Source organism: Pelobates fuscus, chromosome 1 (genome assembly GCF_036172605.1).
Source record: "Pelobates fuscus isolate aPelFus1 chromosome 1, aPelFus1.pri, whole genome shotgun sequence".
NCBI lineage: Eukaryota > Metazoa > Chordata > Amphibia > Anura > Pelobatidae > Pelobates > Pelobates fuscus.
In genome coordinates this window covers 386392524-386418207 of record NC_086317.1, presented here as the reverse complement: position 1 = coordinate 386418207, position 25684 = coordinate 386392524, and the positions used below count along the sequence as shown (strand labels likewise).

Here is a 25684-nt window from a genome sequence, read left to right as displayed (position 1 = left end):
AAATCAAAGCTTTCATCAACTGTAGTATGGCCAACCAGAGAAAGATATTGACAAAGGGCATCACTATTTTATAAATAAGGGTGGCTGGATTTTTAAAAAAAAAGCTGTGTATCAATGTTTTGTTCCTGTATGATAAAATATTCATTCTGGACAATGCCCAAAGACCTCTATTTGATATACATGTGGCAATCCAAACGTGTGACATGCTTTGTGAGAAATCAATATTTAACTTTCTGTATGTTAAATATTATTTTACTAGACATATCCCCTCACACAATAATGTATCTAATATTATATACAAGTTCAACTGTAAGTTCTTCAGTTGACGGATCTTCACCTTAGTAAACCATGATAAATATGACACAGTAACGTGATTGTTTATTATAATGGGGATTTGGTTAATTGTCATACATATCCATTTATCTCTCTTCTGGTCTTCAGTTTATACTATGTTTTTATTTGGGAAAGGTCAATAATGAATATTATGAAGAAAGAATAATAATATATGTTCCATATGTGTTCCATATATTAAGGGTAAAACACTTAAGGTTATAGTCCCAGAGATTTGGGCTTTTTTGTAACATACAGTAAAATATTTTCAGGGTTCCAAGCACCAGATCATTTCTAGAAGTCCTCCATCTAAATATCTAAATAGCAAACAGAACACGTTATACGCCATCACATAACAAAACAACTTCTCATAAAGTTGTATGAAGAGTGCTCTCTAGGGGTAGAATTACAATCTGCAGGTTTTTTCTTGTCTCCTTCACTAGTAACCACCTCTTTCTTTCTTTGACATTCCAGAGAAGGCAACCATCCTGTGTTTGCAATAAATGAAACAAAAGACATAGCTCTTAAGATCGACATCACCAACTTTCCATCTGACCGAGAGAATCCACATCTTGACGGTGATGATGCACATGAAGCTCATCTCATTGCAACATTCCCAGATACTTTGGCCTACTCCGCCTTCCGTCTTCTGGTAGAGGGCACAGTACCATCTACGGTATGAAAATAATTCTAACCATTTATAATTTCCTAGCACACAGCTTATAACGCACTGCTTATTGTGCTTCTATTTAGCTTGATGCTACTCTACCTTGTACAAGCTAAATCACATTTACTAATTGAAACAAACTTATTGGGTGTTGAATCAGAGATTAGATACATATTTTATGGCTTTGCCGATTTGTGATTGGAGTTTGGAAAAAACTCTTCACAAACATGAATCCTCTCGAATTTTCTGCAGTCTAGTTATCATTAAAAAAATTTTTTTTTTTTTTTTTTTTTTTTAATTCTTTATTTTTGCAGTGCTTATAATGGTTACAGGTTTGCATATGGTACCCCAACGGCATTCCATACGCTGATTGGTAAACATTCGTAACAGTGGGTAGTAAAAAGACATAGCACTTTTTTTTTTTTTGATATTACATAGTAAACAGGCTTAAACGTAGATTGAGATTACAAATTATATGAGGGTATCAGATTAGTAGGTATCGCTTTTGTGGTATGACATGTTGTGAGATATAGCTAGCTGCGCTTAAGGTGACACTAGGTTAAATGATAAACGTTACGCTTGACATTAGCATTTTACAGAAAGATATGCCAGGTTGCGAGGGCGCAGAGCAGTGCTTTATAAAAAAGGAGAACGTGGGAATAAACTACTTATGTTATGGCATAACAAGCTTACTTTGCCACTTTAGATATGGCTAGGTATTAAAACAGCGCGGTGGAGGTAGGCGCCTGTAGGCAACAGCGTGGGAGACTTTGTAAGGGGTGCAACAGTGGTAGTAAATACAGACTAATGCAACACGCGTATTCTACAACAAATGGTGCTTAAACTGATGCTGAACAGTGGGTTAGGCCATGAGGACATCCTTGTTTGAGTCCCGAGGGCCAGGGCTATGTAAAAGTATACTAAAGGCATACAGGGAGATCTGTACATGTGGAGAGTTCACCAGGGTAGACTAAGTCTGCAGAGCCGTCTGTGCCTGTGCCGGGAGACAGTCCGGGACTTCTTGCCTGTTCATCCAATGCCCAGTCTGTTCTGTGGTTGTTGGTCGCTCCGCTTCAGGCTTGCCTCCCATCGGTGTGTGCCTTTTGCAGGAGCATGAGGTCGAGGTGCATAGTAGCGTCCATGCTGCTGGTTTCCCGGTTGTAATCCAAGTGCGTGGATGGTGTTGCTGGCATATGGGTCCTTATGTGGATCGCCAGAGGTAACGTGTGCGTGAGAGCCGTCACTGCTGCCCGAGCGGCGTGGGTTACTGGGTCCCGATCCCGCTCCGGCCCAGGTCTGTGGGAACATGTCCTGGGTACTGACGTGGCTTGCCGTTGTGGCCCTGGAGTGACTCTTGGGGTCTGGCTGGTGTGGGGATTTGTGCTGGGTCTTAGGACGGCCTGCCTGGTTGTCTCGCTCCATTGTGAGCGGGGGCGGGTGTGTGCACCCCGTTCGTTTGGCCTCGTGGCCTGCCATGCCGGCATTCAATGTCTGCTCGGCCGCCTGGAAGGCCAGAGCTGGGTGCTCATAGTGGCGTCGGCGGGTGGTTGGCCTAATCCACGAGGCCACTAGTTGTGCTGCTCGCTGGTAGGTCATCCCCCTGTCCAGAAGTGTTGTGCAGAATTTCCGGCATAGCTGATCAAGGGCTTCCAGAGGATGGGATGGGGTAAAGCTGGCCTCCTTCTTTTCCCTTGTTCCTAGCTGGTCGGCCATTTTGGCTGGGCCTTAGGTGCTTCGTGGGATTGCGAGTAGTGTGGTCGGTATGGCTTGCTCGCAGTTTTAGTGTGCTTGGTTCAGTCGCGTGGTTGTGCCGGGATATCCCTCACCGGCCAGGGGGGGTGAACGGGGTCTTGTGGATTGCAGCGTTTTCCGCTGAGCCGCTGGCGGGGAGGTCGGCCGCCTCTCCCGCGCCTGCACCCGTTGGTAGGCCGCAACCCGATCTTTGCGTCAGGTCGCCTCTCCGAGTCCGGCGATCCGGCAAATTGAGCCTCGGGGGTCTCACCGCTTCTCTGCTGTGTCGTTTCGGTGGGCTCGGTGGAGTATTTTGAGGTATACGTTGTTTAATTGCCGGTTCTCGCACGGAGCTCAGGCTTAGTGCGACCAGTCTGTTCGGCGGTTAGGCCCCGCCCCCATCATTAAAAATTTAATTTGTTTTCTCCTGCCTCTATTATCTTGGAAAACAGAGTTGCAGTCTTTTATTATACATTTATCAAAAGTTACAGAAATGAGGATATCAATGGTGAAAAGACTGTACCTACCCCAACAATGCACTTTGTGCCATCCCAGAAAGCAATGAATGTATTTGTGTACTTCCAATGCACAGATACGAGCAGAAAACTAGTACATCCAGGGCCGGATTAAGAGCACACTGGGTCTGGTGCTGACAATTATGATGGGCCTAATTACGGAATCTTATTGACCAAAAACACTAAAACAGTCATACCTCTCAAGCGTCATGTATCTGATAGAGATGGTGCTGGAGGGAAACTCATAGGATGCGGCTATAAGAAAACACATACTCTATTCTAATCTCTCTCTAATTTATGCTTTCATCTTTCAAGTAAATCCACAACCCCTAACAGCAGTGTCCAGTGAAGCAGGAAGTCAATGGGCGGGGTAAAAGGTGGGCCACTGGTGCGAATCACGTGACCAGACCTGCCAAAAGGGGAGAACATGCCCAAAAAGGGGGCATGTCTGTCCAAAGAATTTAAAGGACAGCCTGGCATGAATGCATGTCAGGCTGCCCGCCAATCCTGCAGGCTGTCCAACTAAGGGCATACTATGCAGGCAGCACCCTAAGCTTGACATAAATGCGTCTAATGTTGCGCTCGCTCAATGCTTTCTAAGGACTGTCCCCTAGCACTCACATGTCCACTTTTCTCATTATTGTCTTATTAGCAGGCAGAAGTCCCTGGTATATAGTCTGAGACAGAGAAAAGGTGTATGTAGTGAGTGTAGAAGAAAGGGGACATGCCACAGTGTTAGAGAGACCAACGTCTGCATTACCTAAACTAATTTTATTGTCAGCCAGTCCACACAAGTTTTGTTACATACATACATCCCTCTTAAGCTTTCACACTTAAAGGAACACTATAGTCACCATAACAACTACAGCTTATTGTATTTGTTCTGGTAAGAAAGAATCATTCCATTCAGGCCTTTTGCAGTAAACACTGTCTTTTCAGAGAAAATAACTCCACTGGCCACTCCTTAGATGGCTGCTAGAGGTGCTTCCTCGGGCAGTACTGCCTAGTGTGCAGCACTGCCATTCAGTGTCTCCACCCTCTGCATGCAGACACTGAACTTTCCTCATAAAGATGCATTGATTCAATTTATCTTTATGAGGAGATGCTGATTGGAATTGTGCTGGCTCTGCCCCTGATCTGCCTAGTTGACAGTCTCAGCCAATCCTATGGGGAAGTATTGTAATTTGCTCAGACCACCACTTCTGATGATGTCAGCAGACAGTCAGTTCAGAGGCAGAGCCAGCAGCTGCAGACTTGAATACAAGTTATATTTTACTATACTTAGGGAGGCAAGAAGGGGCCAACGTGGTGGTTTTAACATAATAGGGTCAGAAATACATGATTGTGTTCCTGACCCTATAGTGCTCCTTTAAGCAAGAGTATGTGAAGAGTAGTTAGGGTTGCCACCTTTCTTGGAAAAAAATACCAGTCTTAATCATTTGTTTAATCACAAGGTGTGACATCAGATAAAATTCTGTAAAATCACCAACAAACTACTCACAGTTTGATTCTGCTGTATAGATGGATTGCTCCCAGTGTCTCAGTCTCGCAAGTCACCCAGTGTCTCAGTGTCCCTATGTATAACAGGGTCAGTGTCCCCATGTCGCCCAATCCCCTAGTCTCTCAGTGTCCCCATTTCTCCCAGTGTCCCAATGTCTCAGTGTGTCCCCAGGTCACTAGGATACTGGGGACACACTGAGACATGGGGACACTGAGAGACATGGGGACACTGAGAGACCCGTGGACACAGAGACATGGGGACACTGAAACATTTAGGGAAACTGGGAGAAATGGGGACACTGAGACACTAGGGACACAGACACTGGGAGACATGGGGACACTGAAACATTTGGGGACACTAAGACACTAGGGACACAGAGACATGGGAACACAGACACTGGGAGACTAGGGGACACTGGGAGACATGGGGACACTGGGGACACTGGGACATATAGGGACACTGGGAGACATGGAGACACTAGGCACACTGAGACACTAGGAACACAGACACTGGGAGACATGGGGACACTGAAACATTTAGGGACACTAAGACACTAGGGACAAAGTGACATAGGGACACTGGGAGACTATGGGACACTGGGAGACTAGGGGGACACTGGCTGGGAGACAGACACTTGGGGACACTGGGAGACATGGGGACAGTTGTGGACATAGACATGGGGACACTGGGACATAAAGGGACACTGGGACACATGGGGACACTAGGCAAACTGAGAGACATGGGACACTGGATGGGGGACATGGGGACACTGGGAGAAATGGGGACATAGTGTCTCCGTGTCCCAATATCCCTATGTCTCACAGATCCCCATGTGTCCCCGAGTGTCTCAGTGTCCCCATGTTTTCCAGTGTCCCCAAGTGTCTCAGTGTTTCCAGGTCTCCCAGTGTCTGTGTCCCCATGTGTCCTAGTGTCAGTGTCCCCTAGTGTCTGTGTCCCCATTTGTCCCCTAGTGTCTGTGTCCCTTAGTGTCTCAGTGTCCCATAGTGTATCAGTGTCCCCATGTGTCCCTGCTGCCTTTCCCCCCATCCCTCTCTTACCTGAGCTGTAGAGCTGCTGTCTGGACTCTGCTGTGCTGCTGCTCCCTCACGGATCAGTAAGTAGTAGAGAGAGGCAGGGATATGCTGTAACTTCTTATCCCTGCCTCTCTCCACACACAGTGACCCCTACTGGCCAGTGCTGGTATTGCTCCACCCTCTGTCAGTCCCTGCATTGGCTTCCAGTTAGATATAGGGCCCAATTCAAAATTCTGGCACTTGCTTACAAATCCCTACATAATGCTGCTCCAACATACCTATCCTCCCTCATACACAGGTATGTCCCATCGAGACCCCTGCGCTCATCCCAAGACCTACGCCTATCCTCTGCCCGGATCCCCACCTCTGACGCTCGCCTTCAAGACTTCTCTAGGGCTGCACCTATTCTGTGGAACTCCCTTCCCTCCTCAATCAGACTTTCACCCAGCCTCCACTCCTTCAAAAAATCTTTGAAAACTCACTTCTTCGTTAAAGCGTATCAATTAAACTGTCAGCAGGCTTCTCATCCCCCACCCCATGACTCCTTTCCTGCAACTGTCAAAAATGACCTACCAAGCACTCAATAAACCCTTCTCTAACAAACTACTTAATTCCCCTACTTTAACCCGTTTGTGTCACTATACCCCACTCCCTCTAGCATGTAAGCTCATTGAGCAGGGCCCTCAACCCCCTCTGTTCCTGTACGTCCAGTGGTCTGATTATGTGTCTGTTAGTCCACCCATTGTACAGCGCTACGGAATTTGTTGGCGCTATATAAATAATAAAATAATAATAATAATAATAATTGCAGAGTAATCTCCATTTATTCTGAGAAAAGTACCTGCATTTGTATTGCTGCAATACTGGCACGACCAGGCAGCCTCAAATACTAGTCAGGTGGCAAACCAGTAAAATACCAGTCAGGTGGCAAACCTAAGAGTAGTGTGTGTAAAAAAAAAAAAAAATGTTTTTTTTTTTTTTTTAAATGGGCCTATTCCATGGGCCTGGGCCTGGAGCTGCAGCTCCATCAGCCCCTATGTTAATCCGGCCCTGAGTACATCTATATGTTCGCCAGAAATGTGGCCAGTACTTCATATAGAAAGTGCTTCCATGCTTACTGTTATTTTTTGCCTCATTTCCATTGAGCGGTATGGTTCGGGTCGGTACGGTTCGGATGGGTAAGAATGGTCCAGCATGTTCAGGTGAGCGTTTCCACTGCACGTCGGTTGGTTCGGTTGTGTGGGCCACTTTTATAATGGAAACACTCAAAATAGCGTACCTCACCATACCGACCCACCGCTTAGTGGAAACGGGGCAAAAGTGATTGCTAATGGTGGGTACCTGAGTTTGCAAAGTAGTGTTTAGAATGTGGAGTCCCTGGGGTTAATACCAGGGCTCGAGTCCTGCAGGAACGCATGGGAACGGCGTTCATGCACTTTTTCCAAAGCAGGAACGCCGTTCCCGTTCCCAGTCCTGCAGGACCTGCCCTGCTACCTGCACACAGGGGCCATCACACGCTGTGTTCCCTCTCCGGCTCTAACTCTCGCGAGACCACGGGTTACCATGGCAACGCTCCGCACAGGCGAGTCTCGCGAGAGTTAGAGCTGGAGAGGGAAAACAGCGTGTGATGGGCCCCTGTGTGCAGCGGCTGGGGCCGGTATGCTGTCTGACTGGGGCGTGTGGTGCAGGTAGTGGGGGTGGGGGTGGAGCCCAGGGGGGGGAACGTGGAGGTGGTAAGGCAGCCAGGAAGGAACCTTCTCCTCCTGCTCTGCAGGAAATCAGATCTCCCTCACTGCCTCTCCAGCAGGCAGCAGCCCTTCAGCACTGCCACTGTCTGACAGCAGGAAGTAGCAGACACTGAGTGTTGCTGTGCATCGTGCAGAGCAGAGTCCCCCCAGTCAGGCCAGGTCCAGATCATTGTGTCTCCCCTCTTTGACCCAAGGTAAGCCAAAGTGAGGGGGGACAACAAATAGGAAGGTGTATTGTTGTTGTTTTTTGGGTTTTTTTGCATTGCATTGTTGTAGTATTTTAAAGTCCTTAATCCCCACCACAGTGAGTCCCTTGGCAATCCTGTGTGCTGCCCATCCCCCTTTGTGCATCCTTTCCTCCTGTTTGAACCCCTTTACCCCCTCTGTGATTCCCCCTTCTGTGCAGTTCATTCCCCCCTTTGTGCAGCCCCCTTTCCCCACTTTGTGCAGCCCCCTTCCCCCTCTCTGTGCAGCCCTCCCCCCCTTGTATGAATCCCCCTTTTTCCCTCTGTGCAGTTAATTTCCCCCTCTCCCCCCCTCTGTGCAGTTAATTCTCCTTTGTGTGAATCTCCCTTTCCCCCCTTTGTGCAGCCCCCTTTCCCTCTCTGTGTGCAGCCCCCTTTCCCTCTCTGTGTGCAGCCCCCTTTCCCTCTCTGTGTGCAGCCCCCACCCCCTGTGTGAATTCCCCTTCCCCCTCTGTGCAGTTCATTCCCCCTTCTCTGTGCAGCCCCCTTGCCCTCTGTGTGCAGCACCCTCTGTGTGCAGCCCTCGAGTGTGTGTGTTAGTGTGTGTGTCTGTTACTGAGTGTGTTAGTTTGTGTGTGTCTGCTAGTGAGTGTCAGTGAGTATTAGTTTTTGTGTGTTTGTTAGTGTGTGTGTTAGTTGTGTGTATCTGTTAGTGAGTGTGTGTCTGCTAGTGAGTGTCAGTGTGTGTGTGTGTTTGTGTGTCAGTGAGTGTGTTACTGTGTGTGTCTTACTGAGTGTGTTAATTTGTGTGTGTCTGTTAGTGAGTGTGTGTTTGTCAGTGAGAGTGTATGTATGTCTGTCACTAAGTGTGTCTGTCAGTAAATGTGTGTGTCTGTTAGCTAGTGTGTATGTGTCTGTTCGTAAGAGTGTGTGTGTGTGGTAAAAACCCCATTCAGCACTTACCTTTCTCCAGCGCTGGGCTCCCTTTGCGCTGGGGATCTCTCCGCCCTGATCCGCCTCTCAGCTCCGAATGCGCATGCGCAGCAGAGCCAGGAACGCATTCAAACTGCCCATAGGAAAGCATTACTCAATGCTTTCCTATGGATGTCCAGCGTCTTCTCACTGTGATTTTTCACAGTGAGAATCGCGGAAGCGCCTCTAGCGGCTGTCAGTGAGACAGCTACTAGAGGCTGGATTAACCCTTAGTGAAACATAGCAGTTTCTCTGAAACTGCTATGTTTTCAGCTGCAGGGTTAAAACTAGAGGGAACTGGCACCCAGACCACTTCATTGAGCTGAAGTGATCAGAGTGCCTATAGTGGTCCTTTAAGTCTATGTGTATCTGCATGCACTGGCGTACATCACGCGGTCACAGAGGTCGCACCATGTGTTGCGGCCCAGGCCCGTGCAGAGTAAGCGTGTGTGTGTGTGTGGGGGGGGGGGCACAGATCAATTTTCGCACCGGGGCACCATGGATCGTGTGTACGCCACTGCTCACACATCATCCAGCACACACACACACACACACATCCTTGAGCGCACACACACACACACAGATCATCCAGCGCGCACACACACACACATCATCCAGCACACAGACACACATCATCCAGCGCACACACACATCATCCAGCACACACACACACCCACATCATCCAGCACACACACCCACATCATCCAGCACACACACACACATCATCCAGCACACACCCACATCATCCAGCACACACGCACGCACGCACATCTTCCAGCACACACACACTTCATTCATTATACATACTCTGCACTCACTACAAACACACTACATTCACTATACACACTACATTCACTACACACTACATTCACTACATACACTGCATTCATTATACACACCCTGCACTCACTACAAACACACTACATTTATTATACACACTGCACTCACTACAAACACACTACATTCATTATACACACTCTGCACTCACTACAAACACACTACATTTATTATACACACTGCACTCACTACAAACACACTACATTCATTATACACACTCTGCACTCACTACAAACACATTACATTCACTATACACACTCTGCACTCACTACAATCACACTACATTCACTATACACACTCGGAACTTACTTCAAACACACTACATTCATTATACACACTCTGAACTCACTACAAATACACTACATTAATTATACACACTGCACTCACTACACACACTGCATTCATTATACACACTATGCACTCACTACAAACAGACTACATTCATTATACATACTCTGCACTTACTACAAACACACTACATTCATTATACACACTCTGCACTCACTACAAACACACTGCATTCATTATACACACTCTGCACTCACTACAAACACACTACATTTATTATACACACTGCACTCACTACATTCATTATAAACACTCTGCACTCACTACAAACACACTGCATTCATTATACACACTGCACTCACTAGACACACTACATTCATTATACACATTCTGCACTCACTACAAACACACATTTATTATACACACTTTGCACTCACTACAAACACACTACATTTATTATACACACTGCACTCACTACATTCATTATACACACTCTGCACTCACTACAAACACACTGCATTCATTATACACACACTGCACTCACTACAAACACACTACATTCATTATACACATTCTACACTCACTACAAACACACTACATTTATTATACACACTGCACTCACTACATTCATTATACACACTCTGCACTCACTACAAACACTGCATTCATTATACACACTGCACTCACTAGACACACTACATTAATTATACACATTCTGCACTCGCTACAAACACACTACATTTATTATACACACTTTGCACTCACTACAAACACACTGCATTCATTATACACACTCTGCACTCACTACAGACACACTGCATTCATTATAAACACTCTGCACTCACTACAAACACACTACATTCATTATACACACTCTGCACTCACTACAAACACACTACATTCATTATACACACTCTGCACTCACTACAAACACACTACATTCACTATACACACTCTGCAGTCACTACAAACACTAAATTCACTATACACACTCTGCAGTCACTACAAACACTAAATTCATTATACACATTCTGCACTCACTACAAAAACACTACATTTATTATGCAGACTGCACTCACTACAAACACAGTACATTCATTATACACACTCTGAACTGCACTATATGCATAGGAGTGTAATTTTTTTTTTTTTTAGGGGGGGGGGGAGATGGGAATCATGGGTGAGTTCCCACACTTTTTTCTCCAGGACTTGACCCCTGGTTAATACAGTATATTGTGTGGGTATAGCAGTGGCTGCAGGGCTTTCATGTTTAATGTGGCAAGTTTTGGAGTTCAGGCTGCAGGAACAAGGTTAATACAGCATGGTTTGGGGATTAATATAGCACGGTAGGGGTTAATACAGCAGATAAATCACTTATAAATATAGGTTTATATAACAATCTAAACTCATTCAAAGATTTGGAGCCATAATGTTATTTATAGATTATATTAGGTTGGACAAGGCATATGGTATAAGGCAGGATTTAAGGAGGGGCTGTAATTGGAAGGAACCATATAATTTATCCTTGGGCTGAAGCCCTTTGACTTTTTGACATCTACCAATGTCTTGCACTAGTAGTGTATTTATGTGTGTATGTGGCAGCATATGCATGTCTGTGCTTTACTTTACAACGATAGTACTCAGATTACCTCACTTGTAGTTTGTTTCAAAAGCAGAATGATTATTCCCAGATATATTTTTCTGGATTATGTCAAACGAAATAGAGGGGACTTGAAAACATTTCTGAGCTGGACAAATACCTGAATTTGAGAATTTCCCCAATTTGGCAGGTTTTGATAAAAAAAATGTTAGATACCCTTGTCTAATCCTCTTTATGTGCTTCTCCTATCCCCAGGACAAGACAGTGATTTGCAGCTCTAACACAAATGCCTCACAAGCTACCTGTGAACTTGGGAACCCAATGAAGAGAAATGCTGTGGTAACATCGCTGTTTAGTAGTACTCCATAGTATTCAAATTACTCTCTGTCTCCCCTCCTCAAATTCTGCCACCTGACAAAACATTCCACTATCATATGCAGCTTTTATCCTAAGTGACCAATATTTTTGGGGGTTTTCAGTAAAGTGTTGAAAGGGGAAAGAAAAAGTGATGGGTGCATGGTTTACAATGACTGAATAAACTTGGCTTCAGTGGTAAACATCTGCCTTACGAAGCATTCTTAAAAAGGTTTGATTGACAGTAAGCAAAGATAGAGGTGTTTATTGATCCAATAGCCAATACGCAGTTAATAATTAATACACTTTTTTTTTGTAGTCCACAAGATTTGCAAAAGCCTACATTTGACATACTGTGTAATGTGCAGACTTGAGAACGTTTCACTTTAAGTATTGTAACTTACTTTAAAGGAACACTCCAATGCACTGTAGTGGTTGTGGTACCAGGATTGCCCTGCACCCCCTCCCTTTCAGTATAAGTGTGGTCTGCAGAGTTCCAGACACCTACTCTATGAGAGCCGTTAGAGCTCTTCATCAAGCGAAGCCAGGAGGTGCTCATTGAATGAGAGTGATCAGCTGGAGCTCTCAGCCAATGGCCTGGCCGTTCATGGCAGAGTTTAGCTCGTAAAGCTAATGGGAGCTCCATGCAGGAAGCACCTGGCACCATAACCACTACAGTATGTATTTCTTTTTTGAGTAAACTGTGCATTAAAAACTACTACATTGCCTTCAACTGCTACAATATAATATTAGAATAAAATACAATTCTGCAAACAAAAGTTGGTTGATGGTTTAGCAGAGAAGACAAATTTTTTTCGGTAAAAGCTATGATAACATCTGTAATGAGTTTGCCTATGATTTCATGATGCCTTTTTGTTTGTCCCTTTTTTTTCTGACAGATAAGCTTTTATCTGATCATGAACACTCCAGGGATCAATATAGAGACTACAGATTTGGAGGTGAAACTTGAACTGGCCACGTAAGACTTTAGATCATCCACAGTATAATTTGGAGTGAAACTGTCTGCTGACAATGGATAGTTTGTTTCGTTAAGTGTGATTGATATTCTTTTATTTAGAAGAGGGATGATTATTACAAATAGCACAGTTCTTGGATTTCCTGAAACACCCCATTATGCCAATGGACAAGGATACCCTGGAAGAGAATTAAGAGACACGTTTCCTGTGTGTTACTTACACTAGTGATAATTTTAGCTAGGCATTGTCACCACAAAGACTTAGGGAAACTTCCTAGTTATTATTAGAAACTATCAAAAATGTGACACTCTGAAGAAGACATCAAAAATAAAATAAAAATGACTGTTGATATCCTATTCTATCAGAAGCCAGGATCCTCTCATCCACATACAGCACAAATACAATCATGGGGAGAAATTCCTAGGAACCTAATATTGGAGACTGGGTGTCCCCTGCCCTATATTAGCCATTAAAGACCTGACATGGTGTCTTCCTGGTATAAATGTGTGGAGCATCTCTGGTTGAAGGGTGTACATACAGACAGGAACTACATAGCTACATACGGCTTTTACAGCTTCCTTCCATTCTGTGTGCCCGGTTCGAGAAGGTAACAAATAATAGGATTCTTTGCCTCCCCCAATAAAGGATCAAGAGATCCCGGCCTTGTGTCAATGACTCAGGTTTGTGGTGTATACAAGGTAAAAACCTTGTGAATACCCGGAGCCGGTATTTAGGTTAAAACCAAAATTGTTAACCATGTTAAAGGATCACTATAGTGCCAGGAAAACTATAGTGTCGGGAAAACAGCGGTTTTCCTGACACTATAGTGCCCCCACCCTCAGGGTCCCCCTCCCGCTGGGCTGAAGGGGTTAAAACCCCATTCAGCAGCTTACCTTATTCCAGCGCCGGGCTCCCTCAGGCTGGTGACATCTCCTCCCCCGCCGACGTCAGCTCCCTCTGCCGACGTCAGCGGAGCCGAATGCGCATGCCGGGCAAGTGCCGCTCGCGCATTCAAAGTGTCCATAGGAAAGCATTTCTCAGTGCTTTCCTATGGACGCTCTGCGTGATGGAGGCATAATATGCCTTCAAGCGTTGCAGATGCTCCTCTAGTGGCTGTCCGGAAGACAGCCACTAGAGGCTGGCTTAACCCTGCAATGTAAACATAGCAGTTTCTCTTAAACTGCTATGTTTGCATCTGCAGGGTTAAAACCTGAGGGACCTGGCACCCAGACCACTTCATTGAGCTGAAGTGGTCTGGGTGACTATAGTGTCCCTTTAATACTCAGAAAAAAACCGCAACTGGACTGCTTATGCTTCATAGTGCTACAGAAATGTGTTAAACAGATGTTTCGGGTCTGTGACACGTTCTAAATATATCATCCCCTTAATGTGCACCAAACACTAACCAATATATTTAATGACAGTGGATTCTTGCGAAAAACACCACCCATACAAGTAATATACAGCATTATAACATCACAGTATGCTGGAGTGCAATATCCATCATTTGCGTCTGTGATCATTGAGTTTCACAGAAATATATAGAAGTCTTGCAACCCAAAACAACAGACTTTTACAGCAGAAAAATCATATCAATAAGTAACAGAGAAAAAAAAATGAAATATTGGTCACACAGACAAGGAAACTGACTCAGTATTAATTCTTGAGGTACAATACAGGAATATAGCTACCAGATTACTGGACAGAAGTTCTCCACATGCAGCAGACTTAGTACGGATTATAAATCAAAATTCCTTTTTGCTGACAACAAAATGTATACACTGGTCCTGTATAGTGTGGGTAGCAGCTTAAAGAACCAGTGCATTGCATGGCATTGCATTGAGACCTTGTGGTGACATTGTGTCCAGCAAGTACAATCATTTGACCTTCTTTAATATTAAAATCTACTCCCTGTTGCCCCTCTCGTGGAAGGAGGCACTCTCTGTAGGATTTGGAATCAGAGTTGAGACACATATTGGTTTGTCACTCCGAAATGCACAGCTAATTACCTTTTTTAGAATGGGTTACCAACATTTTTTTTCTTTTGGGAAACTGACTTTTAGAGCTGTAATAACATGCTGTTTTGGGTTGGTATGTATGAATACTAGTTATTGCAGGGCAGTGGTTGCTAGGCTACCATTAGGGCCAGCAGCAAAATTATTTGGGTCAGCAAAGATCACAGATGGTAATGCTTTTGATGTTATACTGCAATATTTTCTTGTGTGGTTGGCATTTTTAGTGGGAGGTAAGCGGCACTGTCATTATTAATTACAAGGAGGATATAGTGTACATGGTGGATTGAGATAGGGTAACGTTTTTCTCATTTTAGTGTAAGCTGGTTCCACAAGCTGAGTATGAGTAGTTTAAGGAATGTTTCCAGCAGCTTGTCAATGTAATAGCTACTTCTAAGAATGAAAGATGTTCTGGAGGCAAAGTCTCAAATGGCTAAAAATTAGCCTAGTTATGAGTGCCATGGTGTGTCAGTTATTCCTGTCCTCAATTTATATTTCTACCTGAACTTTATCAATTGTAGTTGCTCATTATCTGGTTAACAAAAGAGAACCTAAAGGTTTACAATATGTTTAATTATGATTATCAGTTAGCACTTTGTGCCACATTGTTTAATTAACATGTACAGTTGTAATCAAAATTATTCAACCCCCCATTAAAAACAGGTCTGTTGTCAAAAGTTACAGACTTTCAGTATTGAACAAATCAAACAAAAGCAATTTAAAAATAGCTCAACATAGCGAATGCTTTAAGTAGTTTCAGCAAATGCAACTAAAAATGCAACTTATAATGACTTCTCCAGTCTCAAAATTATTCAACCCCTGAATAGAATCCTTCACAATAGCACAAATATGCAAAACAGGTTTTGTTTCAAGCAGACCTGATACAACTAATCATGGGCTTCATTAGTTTCACCAAGTGTTTTGAGCTGGAACACTTGAAATACCTGAACTGGCTAGGGGTTTGTTGAGTGTCATATTTGACTGCATGTTAGAAAAGTCAAAAGAGTAGCCCACAAAGTTAAGAGTAGAGATCATAGCTCTTTACAAACAAGGAACAGGTTACAATAAGATAACAAAGGCACTAAATGATCCTAGAGACACCGATGAAAGCATGGTTTGCAAGTTCAAATTTGAAAAAACTGTGGTAATACTACCTGGAGAGGGCAGAAAAAGGAAGATATCAATGGCTGCAACCAGATTTCTGAGAAAGAAGGTTGTGAAAAACCCTTGAGTGACTGGAAAAGATCTGCAGCAAGACTTGGTGGCAACAGGCTTCAGTGAACACAGTAAGGTGCGTACTAAACGCAGAAGGTTTCCATGCCAGAACTATAAGACGTACACCACTACTGACCCAAAAGCACAAAAAAAGACTAAATCATATAAATAAACTACAGAGGTTTTCGGATTCTGTCCTGTGGAGTGATGAAATAAAACTTGAACTTTTTGGCCCAATGGATCAGCAGTATGTCTGGAGGAAGAAGAATGAAGCATACACTGAAAAGAAAACTCTGCCTCCAGTTAAGCATGGTGTTGGCTCGGTGATGCTCTTTGCCTGCTTTGTATCCTCTGGCACTGGAAACCTGCAGCGTGTGGAAGGCAAAATTGATTAATTGAAGTATCAGAAAATCCTAGGAGAAAACATCATGGACATCATGTGAGGAAGCGCTGGTGTCTGGCTGTGCATCTCATTTGCAGCAGGTCATAACAGCAAAAGGGTGCTCTACTAAGTACTAAATATGCTTGCCATGAAGGGGTTTAATCATTTTGAGACTGGAGAAGTCATTATGATTTGCATTTTCAGTTGAATTTGGGGAAACCACTTGAATCATTCGTTGTGTTGAGCTATTTCAATTGCTTTTGTTTGATTTGTTCATTGCAAACAGCTGAAAGTCTGTAAATTTTGACAATAAACCTGATTTTCAATGGCGGTTGAGCAATTTTGATTACAACTGTAATAATTTAAACAAAACTGATTCAATTTTAGATTGAAAAATTAAAAAAAGTTTTTTGTAACTGTTGAGGATAAAATAAAATAAAATCACGTGAAACTATTGGTCCAAATTAAAATATTATTATTGAACAGATAAGCAAAATTACAAAACAAAGTGACAGAGGTTTTAGCACTTTCAATGTTATTTAGCTGGCGCGCACATAATCAGATAAAAAGCTTATACGTTTTGCAGATATCCCAGTGATGCAGTTTGTCCAATAGAATTCTCTGCAAGTTCTCCAACTCAGGGTTTTCTTATCTCGTCCTTACAGTTCTTGGGTTTTGTAACATCATTTGTGCACGTAAAACAGAATTTAGCTGAACTATACAGAAAGGCGTTTGTTTAATATGACTTTAAGCATCAAACTGATATTAAGCATTGGGCAAGATATAGGCAGGTAATGTTTTCTTTAACATAACTAAATAAAATGTACCTTGTATTTTTTTTTTTAGCTTAAAAATCACGTGTACACACCCAAATGAAGTGTGCTGCACATGCTTATACTAGTAGGTGTACCTACTAATATACAACTAAATGTATGCAGCGAATATGTGCTTTCATTTCACTGAGATTCTCTGTGTCTTGCTTTGATTTTGTAGAATAAGTGAGCAGGTTAATTTGCCTGTTGTGCGTGCAAGAGCCAACGTGATCATCGAACTTCTCCTTTCTTTTTCTGGGTAAGTATTTGGCATTATGGGAATGGTTAATGTTTATACACAAACTATTTTTACAATTACAAAAGCACAAAACGTCACATCATCTTGTGAGTGTACATCTACAGAGCAAAGTTCATTTATATTTTGACGTACTTCACTATGTACTATTTGTTTATCCGTATTTTAGATTCATAGCTGAATCCCAAAATTTTGGTCTATACAAACTATTTTTAGTAGCTTTGATATGTTAAATCATTAATCTCAATTCATAGCTTTACCTGATGGTAAAATACAACTATATATTTTCCTGCTGCACTCTACACATTTTTAGATCATGAATTCTGAAACAAAGCTCTAAAGCTCTAGTTTTTTAACCCCTTCAGGACCAAACTTCTGGAATAAAAGGGAATCATGACATGTCACACATGTGTCATGTATCCTTAAGGGGTTAATGAGCATATATGTTTATCACCGTATAATTATAATTATTATCATATTAATAGCACTATAAAAAGAGGATACAGGACCCCTAAAGCACTTTAGCTCGCTGAAATGCTCTATGTGTGCCCTCATTTTTTCATTTACAAAATGTATTTTACAAGTGCAGATTTCTGTAGAAATAGGCACTTTTATAAATTAATCTTATTACACCCCAACTGGTTTTCAAGCAGACAACCAAACGTTCATGTTACTTTCTGGTTTGGTTAGGTCAGTGGAGCTAAACTCAAGAGGCAGCCAATTACCCAGAATACCTGCTTTGCAAAGACTTCTCATTCAGCTTCATTGGCTAGTCTCTAATTCGACAGCCACAGAAAATCTGGGCGTGGTTAGAAGGGGAGGGCTTGCAAAGGCTGTAGACAAGTTACCTGTAGTGTTTTCAATCTGTTTTTATAAATTCAGTGATAATGAAATGCATCATTGTTTTCATTACTGTATATCTACTAAGCAGTGGTTTCTTTAATACAATGTAGATTTGTGAATATAGTGTATTATACACTTATACACTCCAAGTGTATGAGCGTTGAAACTGTACTATTAAAATATACATAGGTAGAAGTTTTCTAAGTGGTTATTAGGTTATTAAATGTCCTGTGTGACAGAATCTCATCTTCCCCAAGTAGAAGAATTGCTATCATTGTGAAAAAAAAATGTAAACTGATAGTTGGCTACTGCCATCTAGTGTTAGTGTTAGGAATGTGTTCATCCATTGTCCTTGGTTGTGAGTGTATTTCTTTTTTAGGGAAGCGTCACCCCCAAGGTTGTTTTACAGTGGAGAAATAAAAGGGGAATCAGCCATGGTTACTGAAGAGGATGTGGGCAGCCCACTGAACATCGAAGTGTCTGTAAGTAACTTCCTATTTTGCTCTTTATTTATTTTTTTGTGTCTGTGTGGGTCTGTTGTTTATTTTTTTGTAATTTAAAATACCTTTTTTTCTTAAATAACACCTCTCATCAAACAACATCCTGATATTTTCCAGGGGAAAAAAACAAAACAGTAAAGTACTGCTTGGTGTCAGTATGGTATTAGTATGGTATGGTAGTCTTTTTCTGGAGTTGCACAAGGTGTCTAAGATTTCTGTTGACATATGTATTCTTCAGGTGTCTAACAGTGGTCAGAAGTCCTTGCGCACCCTGGGTTCTGCCTTCCTGAATCTCATGTGGCCACATGAACTAATAAATGGGAAGTGGCTACTTTATCCAATGAAGATCCATCTGCATGGAAAGAATGAGTCTGGGCAGAAGATGGAGTGCAGTCCGCGAAATGCTGTCAACCCACTCAATTTGGTAGGTGTGAGTAACATAAAATCAGTCCTGAATCTGATGCAGGAGGACCCGTGAGGTCTATTTAATGTTGACTACACACCAATCACACCAGTTTTGGATCAATCCCTGTATCACCTTCTTTTCCTTTACCTCTATGAAGGATGAGTCCTCTTCTCAGCGATACAACGTAAGTACCTAGGTCCTCCACCAACTCATCTAATAATCACTGTTCAGCTTTCTGTCACTTTATTATAGGAAGAATACCACAGCCACAACAGATTTATGCTTTTCACTAATGAGAAACAGGCATGAACCTAACCTAAGTTTTCTCAACTTTCCCTTCTCTACCTTTGTCAGACGAGAGTTGAAACATCTTTTAAGAGTGTGGAGAGCTATCACACTCCCAGTTCTGCAATCCGGTGGCCCCTCTCTTATCCTGCAAAGAAGAAAGACATAGTTCTGGTAGGTATTGAACCATAACTTCATTATTAATAATGCAGAAAATTAGTGTGCCAACTGTTCAATAATTTATGTCCCAATCATAAAAGCAGTTATAAGAAAGTTGGTTGAAGCAACTTGTTACATGTAGTGGGTGGAGGTTCTCAGGGACCTTTTCATTCTTGACCTGTTACATACAATATGTCAAAGTTCTAGGTATGTTTAGATGTACATGTGTGGTTATTTTTAGGTTATCTGCATCTTGGCATACCCAATAACAAATGTACATGTAAAAGTCATGAATTAGTTAGTAATTTCCAGGATGGCTTCAAGATCAAACCCACGCCCAGCCTTTAACCCCTTAAGGACACATGACATGTGTGACGTGTCATGATTCCCTTTTATTCCAGAAGTTTGGTCCTTAAGGGGTTAAAAAAAATTCCTCTACTCTTAGTTCATGTATTTTTTGGTCTCTTTCGTTCTCCTGCTAGTGATGTACCGAACTGTTCGCTGGCGAATAGTTCCCGGCGAACATAGCGTGTTCGCGTTCGCCACGGCGGGCGAACACATGCGCAATTCGATCTGCCCCCTATTCGTCATCATTGAGTAAACTTTGACCCTGTGCCTCACAGTCAGCAGACACATTCCAGCCAATCAGCAGGAGACCCTGCCTTCCAGACCCTCCCACCTCCTGTACAGCATCCATTTTCGATTCATTCTGAAGCTGCATTATTAGATAGAGGAGGGAAAGTGTAGCTGCTGCTCATTTGATAGGGAAATGTATAGCTAGGCTAGTGTCTTCAGTGTCCACTACAGTCCCGAAGGACTCATCTGATCTCTGCTGTAAGGACAGCACCCCAAAAAGCCCTTTTTAGGGCTAGAACATCAGTCTGCTTTTTTTTTTTTCCTGTGTAATCTAATTGCAGTTGCCTGCCTGGCAGCGTGTGTGTCAGGCTCACAGCGTAGGAAGTAGAGAAGGGGAGAGTGTCAGTCTTCCCTAATGAGGGCGCTAATCACTAAAGTAAAAGCAAAATTGAAAGTGTAAAAAATACAAATTTATTATACAATAAATGTAAAAAATCATAAAAATCGAGCAGTGCAATTCCAAGACCAATTTGTTAAACACCAACTGCTGGCACACAAGAAAAAGGATGATGGAACGTTTCCAAATAGCCCTAGGTCGCGACTCTAAGGGCTAGGTATACTTGCGGCTTTCTAGTGGTAGAATGAACGGTCTCTGGACTGCTTTGAAGTAAAAAGGTACAGGCTCAACGCGTTTCGTCCCGCGTCTTTCGGGACTTCCTCAGGAGCTGCGTATACTGTGCCCACTTGCCCAGTGCCACCACTCATATCTGGTGTCACAATAGCGTTCATATAAAAACAAAAAATGTTTTTTCACTGTTATAGATTGAATAGCAGTTAGTTGTCTGCAAGCGTCTGTGTGTCAGGCCAACAGTGTGTACTCTGCCAACCTCTGCCAGTGCACAGTGCCACTCATATCTGGTGTCACAATAGCGTGCATTTAAAAACCCCAAAACGTTTTTTTCACTGTAATAGATGAATAGCAGTTAGTTGTCTGCAAGCGTCTGTGTGTCAGGCCAACAGCGTGTACTCTGCCAACCTCTGCAAGTGCACATTGCCACTCATATCTGGTGTCACAATAGCGTGCATTTAAAACCCAAAAACTTTTTCCACTGTTATAGATTGAATAGCAGTTAGTTGTCTTCAAGCGGGTATCAGGCCTACAGCGTGTACTCTGCCAACCTCTGCCAGTGCACATTGCCACTCATATCTGGTGTCACAATAGCGTGCATTTAAAACCCAAAAACTTTTTTCACTGTTATAGATTGAATAGCAGCTAGTTGTCTTCAAGCGGGGGTCAGGCCTAGAGCGTGCACTCTGCCAACCTCTGCCAGTGCACATTGCCACTCATATCTGGTGTCACAATAGCGTGCATTTAAAACCAAAAACTTTTTTCACTGTTATTGATTGAATAGCAGTTAGTTGTCTTCAAGCGGGTGTCAGGCCTACAGCGTGTACTCTGCCAACCTCTGCCAGTGCACATTGCCACTCATATCTGGTGTCGCAATAGCGTGCATTTAAAGCAAAAAAACTTTTTTCACTGTTATAGATTGAATAGCAGTTAGTTGTCTTCAAGCGGGTGTCAGGCCTACAGCGTGTACTCTGCCAACCTCTGCCAGTGGACATTGCCACTCATATCTGGTGTCACAATAGCGTGCATTTAAAACCAAAAAACTTTTTTCACTGTTATAGATTGAATAGCAGTTAGTTGTCTTCAAGCGGGTGTCAGGCCTACAGCGTGTACTCTGCCAACCTCTGCCAGTGCACATTGCCACTCATATCTGGTGTCACAATAGCGTGCATTTAAAACCAAAAAACTTTTTTCACTGTTATAGATTGAATAGCAGTTACTTGTCTTCAAGCGGGTGTGTCAGGCCTAGAGCGTGTACTCTGCCAACCTCTGCCAGTGCACATTGCCACTCATATCTGTTGGCGCAATAGATTGCATTTAAAAACCAAAAAACTTTTTTCACTGTTATAGATTGAATATCAGTTAGTTGTCTGCAAGCGGGTGTCAGGCCTACAGCGTGTACTCTGCCAACCTCTGCCAGTGCACATTGCCACTCATATCTGGTGTCACAATAGCGTGCATTTAAAACCCAAAAACTTTTTTCACTGTTATAGATTGAATAGCAGTTAGATGTCTTCAAGCGGGTGTCAGGCCTAGAGCGTGTACTCTGCCAACCTCTGCCACTGCACAGTGCCACTCATATCTGGTCTAACAGTAGCTTCCACGCATAGTACCACTAATCCCCCAAAAATGACAGGCAGAGGCAGGCCCGCAGGGGCCGTCGTGGTCGTGGTGCTGTGATTCCCTTTTGCCCTAGAACAATGCCTAATTTTCAGAGGCCACGTACCCTGAACTTGAAAAGTTCTGAGGACATAGTTGACTAGCTAACACAGGACACCCAATCTTCTACAGCTTCCGCTCGGAACCTTGACGCACCATCCTCCTCCAGCTTAGCTTCGGACACCTCTCAAGATACCACTCACCCGCCTGCCGCCACCACCAACACTAGCACCACAGCCGCTTCACTTTATCTGTCAGAGGAGTTATTTACACATCCGTTTGAAGAAATGAGTGATGCGCAACCATTATTGCCAGAGGATGTAGATAACAGGGATATGTCTCAGTCAGGCAGCATTACACACATGGACGTATGGTGTGATGATGATGATGTTGTACCCACTGCTGCTTCCTTTGCTGAGTTGTCAGATACAAGTGAAGCGGTTGATGATGACGATGTGTCCATGGATGTCACGTGGGTGCCCGCTCGGCAAGAAGAAGAACAGGGCGAAAGTTCAGATGGGGAGACAGAGAGGAGGAGGAGACGAGTTGGAAGCAGGGGGAGGTCGTCGCAAGGAGCTAGTGGCACAGTCAGACAGCATGCATCGGCACCCGGGGTCAGCCCGACAGCACGCCAATCAACGCATGCTGTGTCCACCACCAGAATGCCGTCATTGCAGAGCTCAGCAGTGTGGCATTTTTTTTGTGTGTCTGCCTCTGGCAACAGCGATGCCATTTGCAACCTGTGCCAAAAGAAACTGAGTCGTGAGAAGTCCAACACCCACCTAGGTACAATTGCTTTGCGTAGGCACATGATCGCACATCACAAACGCCTATGGGATCAACACATGAGTACAAGCAGCACACAAACTCAAAGCCGCCATCCTCCTCCTGGTCCAGCATCTTCAGCCACGTCAACCACTGCTGTCCTCCTTGCCCCCTCTCAACCATCCGCCACTCCGTCTCTCGCCTTGAGCAGTTCCCGCTCATCTGCCCACAGTCAGGTGTCTGTCAAGGACATGTTTGAGCGTAAGAAGCCAATGTCAGAAAGTCACCCCCTTGCCCAGCGTCTGACAGCTGGCTTGTCTGAACTATTAGCCCGCCAGCTTTTACCATACAAGCTGGTGGAGTCTGAGGCGTTCAAAAAATTTGTAGCTATTGGGACACCGCAGTGGAAGGTACCCGGACAAAATTTATTTTCGCAAAAGGCAATCCCCAACCTGTACTCGATTGTGCAAAAGGAAGTAAAGGCATGTCTGGCACACATTGTTGGGGCAAGGGTCCATCTGACCACTGATACCTGGTCTGCAAAGCATGCCAGGGCAGGTATATCACCTACACTGCGCATTGGGTAAACCTGCTGACGGCTGCCAAGCATGGAATGCGTGGCTCTGCAGAGGAGTTGGTGACACCGCCACGACTTGCAGGCAGGCCTGCTGCCACCTCCTCTACTCCTCCTACTCCATCCTCTTCCATAACCTCCTCGGCTGAGTCCTCTTCTGCTGCTGCGTCTTGCTCCACATCAACGGCAGCTCCCCAGGTACTATTCCACATCCCGGATACGGCAGTGTCACGCCGTCTTGGGTTTGACTTGCTTGAAAGCAGAGAGTCACACCGGACAAGCACTCCTGTCTGCCCTGAACGCACAGGTGGAAAAGTGGCTGACTCCGCAGCAACTGGATATCGGCAAAGTGGTTTATGACAACGGAACAAATTTGTTGGTGGCATTGAAGTTGGGCAAGTTGACACATGTGCCGTGCATGGCACATGTGTGTAATCTGATCGTACAACGCTTTGTGCATAAGTACACAGGCTTACAGGACGTCCTGAAGCAGGCCAGGAAGGTGTGTGGCCATTTCAGGCGTTCCTACACGGCCATGGCGCACTTTGCAGATATCCAGTGGCGAAACAACATACCAGTGAGGCATTGATTTGCGACAGCCCGACACGTTGGAATTCAACACTCCTAATGTTCGACCGCCTGCTCCAACAAGAAAAAGCCGTTAATGAATATTTGTATGACCGGGGTGCTAGGACAGCCTCTGGGGAGCTGGGAATTTTTTTGCCACGTTACTAGACGCTCATGCGCAATGCCTGTAAGCTCATGCGTCCTTTTGAGGAGGTGACAAACCTAGTCAGTCGCACCGAAGGCAACATCAGCGACATCATACCATTTGTTTTCTTCCTGGAGCGTGCCCTGCGAAGAGTGCTGGATCAGGCAGTAGATGAGCGTGAAGAGGAAGAGTTGTGGTCACCATCACCACCAGAAACAGCCTTATCAGCATCGCTTGCTGGACCTGCGGCAATGCTGGAAGAGGATTGTGAGGAAGAGGAGTCAGAGGAGGAATGTGGCTTTGAGGAGGAGGAGGAAGACCAACCACAACAGGCATCCCAGGGTGCTCGTTGTCACCTATCTGGTACCCGTGGTGTTGTACGTGGCTGGAGGGAAGAACATACCTTCATTGAGATCACTGAGGAGGAGGAATGGGAAATGAGTAGCTCGGCATCCAACCTTGTGCAAATGGGGTCTTTCATGCTGTCGTGCCTGTTGAGGGACCCTCGTATAAAAAGGCTGAAGGAGAGTGACCTGTACTGGGTGACCACGCTACTAGACCCCCGGTATAAGCAGAAAGTGGCTGAAATGTTACCAAATTACAACAAGTCGGAAAGGATGCAGCATTTGCAAAATAAATTAAAAAGTATGCTTTACACAGCGTGTAAGGGTGATGTCACAGCACAACGGGAATCTAACAGGGGAAGAGGTGAAAGTAATCCTCCTCCTCCCACGACCACGCCGGCAAGGACAGGACGCTTTAAAGACGTGTTGTTGATGGAGGACATGCAGAGCTTTTTAAGTCCTACACATCGCCACAGCCCTTCGGGATCCACCCTCAGAGAACGACTTGACCGATAGGTAGCAGACTACCTCGCCTTAACTGCAGATATCGACACTCGTAGGAGTGATTAACCCCTTGACTACTGGGTGTGCAGGCTTGACATGTGGCCTGAGCTATCCCAATTTGCCATATAACTTCTAGCCTGCCCCGCTTCAAGTGTCCTGTCAGAAAGGACCTTCAGTGCAGCAGGAGGTATTGTCACTGAGAAGAGAAGTCGCCTAGGTCAAAAAAGTCTAGATTACCTCACCTTTATTAAGATGAATGAGGGATGGATCTCGAAGGGACTGACAGTGGGCGATACATTCGACTAAAAAAGGC

General features: G+C 44.1%; 1 protein-coding gene across 4 annotated transcripts in view; it reads left to right on the top strand.

Annotated features, from left to right (window-relative positions):
• Window positions 1–25684, top strand: part of ITGA7 (integrin subunit alpha 7) — a 165492-nt gene that overhangs the window by 125585 nt on the left and 14223 nt on the right. For all 4 annotated transcript variants that reach the window (XM_063426236.1, XM_063426210.1, XM_063426219.1 and 1 more), the window contains 7 exons: window positions 805–1006; window positions 11664–11747; window positions 12662–12741; window positions 17342–17419; window positions 18639–18741; window positions 18998–19183; window positions 19520–19624. In XM_063426236.1, the coding sequence (XP_063282306.1) occupies window positions 805–1006; window positions 11664–11747; window positions 12662–12741; window positions 17342–17419; window positions 18639–18741; window positions 18998–19183; window positions 19520–19624 (838 nt within the window). The remainder of the gene's footprint in view (window positions 1–804; window positions 1007–11663; window positions 11748–12661; window positions 12742–17341; window positions 17420–18638; window positions 18742–18997; window positions 19184–19519; window positions 19625–25684) is intronic.